General features: G+C 48.7%; 1 protein-coding gene across 1 annotated transcript in view; it reads left to right on the forward strand.

The window, feature by feature from the left end:
• Positions 1–1,198: 1,198 nt before the first annotated feature.
• LOC119576598 (polypeptide N-acetylgalactosaminyltransferase 2-like) overlaps positions 1,199–2,500 on the forward strand; it is a 39,882-nt gene continuing 38,580 nt past the window's right edge. The window contains exon 1 of the mRNA XM_037924263.1: positions 1,199–1,283. Within this exon, the coding sequence (XP_037780191.1) occupies positions 1,199–1,283 (85 nt within the window). The remainder of the gene's footprint in view (positions 1,284–2,500) is intronic.

The following is a 2,500-nucleotide window of genomic DNA, read 5'->3' on the forward strand; positions in this document are numbered from 1 at the left end:
TTATTTAAAAAAAACATTAGACTTTTGTCAGTAAACTTCTTCAAACCAGATATCAAAGAGGCAACTTCTGTTTATTTTTTATTTATTTTTCTCCTTCTCTCTCTCTCTCTCCCTCTCTCTTTCTCTTTTTTCCTTTATGTTTTTTTTTTTTTTGCTTTTCCCCTTCAGGGGGGCTTGTTTGGATTTTGCTATTTTTTTTTTTTTTTTCCCCTTTTTTTTTCTTGTTTCGAAAACAAAATATTTTTTTAAGGGCGTTTTTGTTTGTTTTTTTTTTGGGGTCAGAGTCCAAAAAATGCCTTAATAAAACTGACTTGGCTAATTACGTTTATTTTTATCTTTTCTTTTTTCTATTTTCTGTGTTGTTTTTTCTCTTTTCTATTTACGATAAAAAAGTTAATTGGATATTTTGTTATTTGTCTGTGATGACTTTTTCGTATGTATTTCGTATGATGCTCATATTAGTTGGGTATTTCTCGGTCTTAAAACTCTCTCCTATCGTCTCCTCTCTTTTCTCTCCTCTCCTTTCTCATCCTCTCTTCTCCCCCCTTCCCCGGGGTCCATTCTCCCTCTCCCCCTCTCTCTCTCTCTCTCTCCTCCTCTCTTCTCTCCTCTCTCTCCTCCTCTCGTCTCTCTCTCTCCCCCTCCCTCTCTCTCTCTCTCTCTCTCTCTCTCCTCTCCCTCTCTCTCTCGCCCTTCTCTCCTTTCCTCACTCTCTCCATCTCTCTCTCTCTCTCTCTCTCCCCCTCTCTCTCTCTCTCTCTCTCTCTCCTCTCTCTCTCTGTCTCTCTCCTCTTCTCTCCCCTCTCTCTCTCTCCTTCCCCTCTCTCTCTCTCTCTCTCTCTCTCCCTTCCCTCCCTCCCTCCCCCCTCCCCCTTCCTCCCTTCCCCTCCCTCCCTCCCTCCCTCCCCCCTCCCTCCCTTCCCCTCCTCTCCCTCCCTCCCTCCCTCCTCCCTCCCTCCCTCCCCTCCCTCCCTCCCTCCCCCCCCTCCCTCCCTCCCCCCTCCCCCCACCCCTCCCTCCCTCACTCAATATTATCCCCAACTCAGACATCTTTTTGTTTCTACCGAACTGTACTCACAACCCTCCCCCCCCCCCCCCCCACGCCCTCAACCTACCACTCCCTCCCTCCAACCCCCCACGCCCTCACCCCCCCCCCACCCACCCAGCCAAGGACTTCCGCAATTGACACCCATCTTAAATGACTCACACCACCTGTGGCACTAAGGGCACCAGCTGGCACTCTTGGGAGACCATATGTGGAGGGCGAGGCAGTAGCAGCAGGGGTGGGAGAGTGAATGAATGAGTGAATGAAGGAAGGAATGATAAAGTGAGTAAGGAATGAATGAATGAAGGAAGGAAGGAATGATAAAGTGAGTAAGGAGTGAATGAATGAAAGAATGGATGAATGATAAAGTGAGTGAGGAATGAATGAACGAAAGAATGCATGAATAATAAAGTGAGTAATGAATGAATGAATGATAAAATAAGTTAAGAATTAGTGAATTAATGACCGAATGAATGAATGAATGAATGATAAAGTGAATAAGGAATGAGTCAGGGAGAGTAAGAACGAATGAATGGGAGAGTGAGAGAAGCGCGAATGAATGAATGATAAAGTGAGTCAGGAATGATTCTGAGAGGATGAGGAAAGGGTGAATGAACGAAAGAAGGATGAAGCGAGTCAGGAATTAATCTAGGAGGTTAAGAGAAGGGTGAGTAAATCATGACAAAGTGAATGAGGAATGAGTATGGGGAGAGAGAGGGAGAGAGGGGGGGGGGGGGGGGAGGGAGAGGGGGGAAGGGAGGGAGGGAGGGAGGGAGATGTTTTAAGTAAGATGTTGGGGATGTTGGAGGTGGGGTTGAGGTGAGTCAAGGATGGTGGCGATGATGGGGATGAGGAAATGGTGATTGTGGATGGTGATGGGGCTGGATCTCTCTCTCCTCTCTCTCTCTCTCTCTCTCTCTCTCTCTCCTTTCCTCTCTCCCCTCCTTCCCTCCCTTCCTCCCTCTCTCCCCTTACTCCCTTCCTCCCTCCCTCCCTCCCTCCCTCCCTCCTTTCTCTCCCTCCCTCCCTCCCTCCCTCCCTCTCTCTCCCCCTATCTCTATCTCACACTCTCTCTCTTTATCTATCTACCTCTCCCTTTCCCCCTGTCTCCCTTTCTCTCACTTTCACTCTTTCTCCGGTTTGTCTGTGCGATGTGTGGGCGTATGGATAGATGGCAGGACGAGAAGCGGGCGGGTGGGAGTGGGGAGTTGTGTCTGCAATTGCATTCGAAGAATTGCAGGAATAGACCGACAGGTAGATAGATTGACGAACAGGTTGATATGGCAGGCAGGCAGGCAGGCAGGCAGGCAGGCTGGCAGACCGACAGACAGACAGACAGACAGACAGACAAATAGAGACGGACAGGGCCAGCCAGCCAGCCAGACAGACAGACAGACAGACAGACAATAGACAGACAAATAGAGACGGACAGGGCCAGCCAGACAGACAGACAGA

This window comes from Penaeus monodon, chromosome 9, assembly GCF_015228065.2.
Source record: "Penaeus monodon isolate SGIC_2016 chromosome 9, NSTDA_Pmon_1, whole genome shotgun sequence".
NCBI lineage: Eukaryota > Metazoa > Arthropoda > Malacostraca > Decapoda > Penaeidae > Penaeus > Penaeus monodon.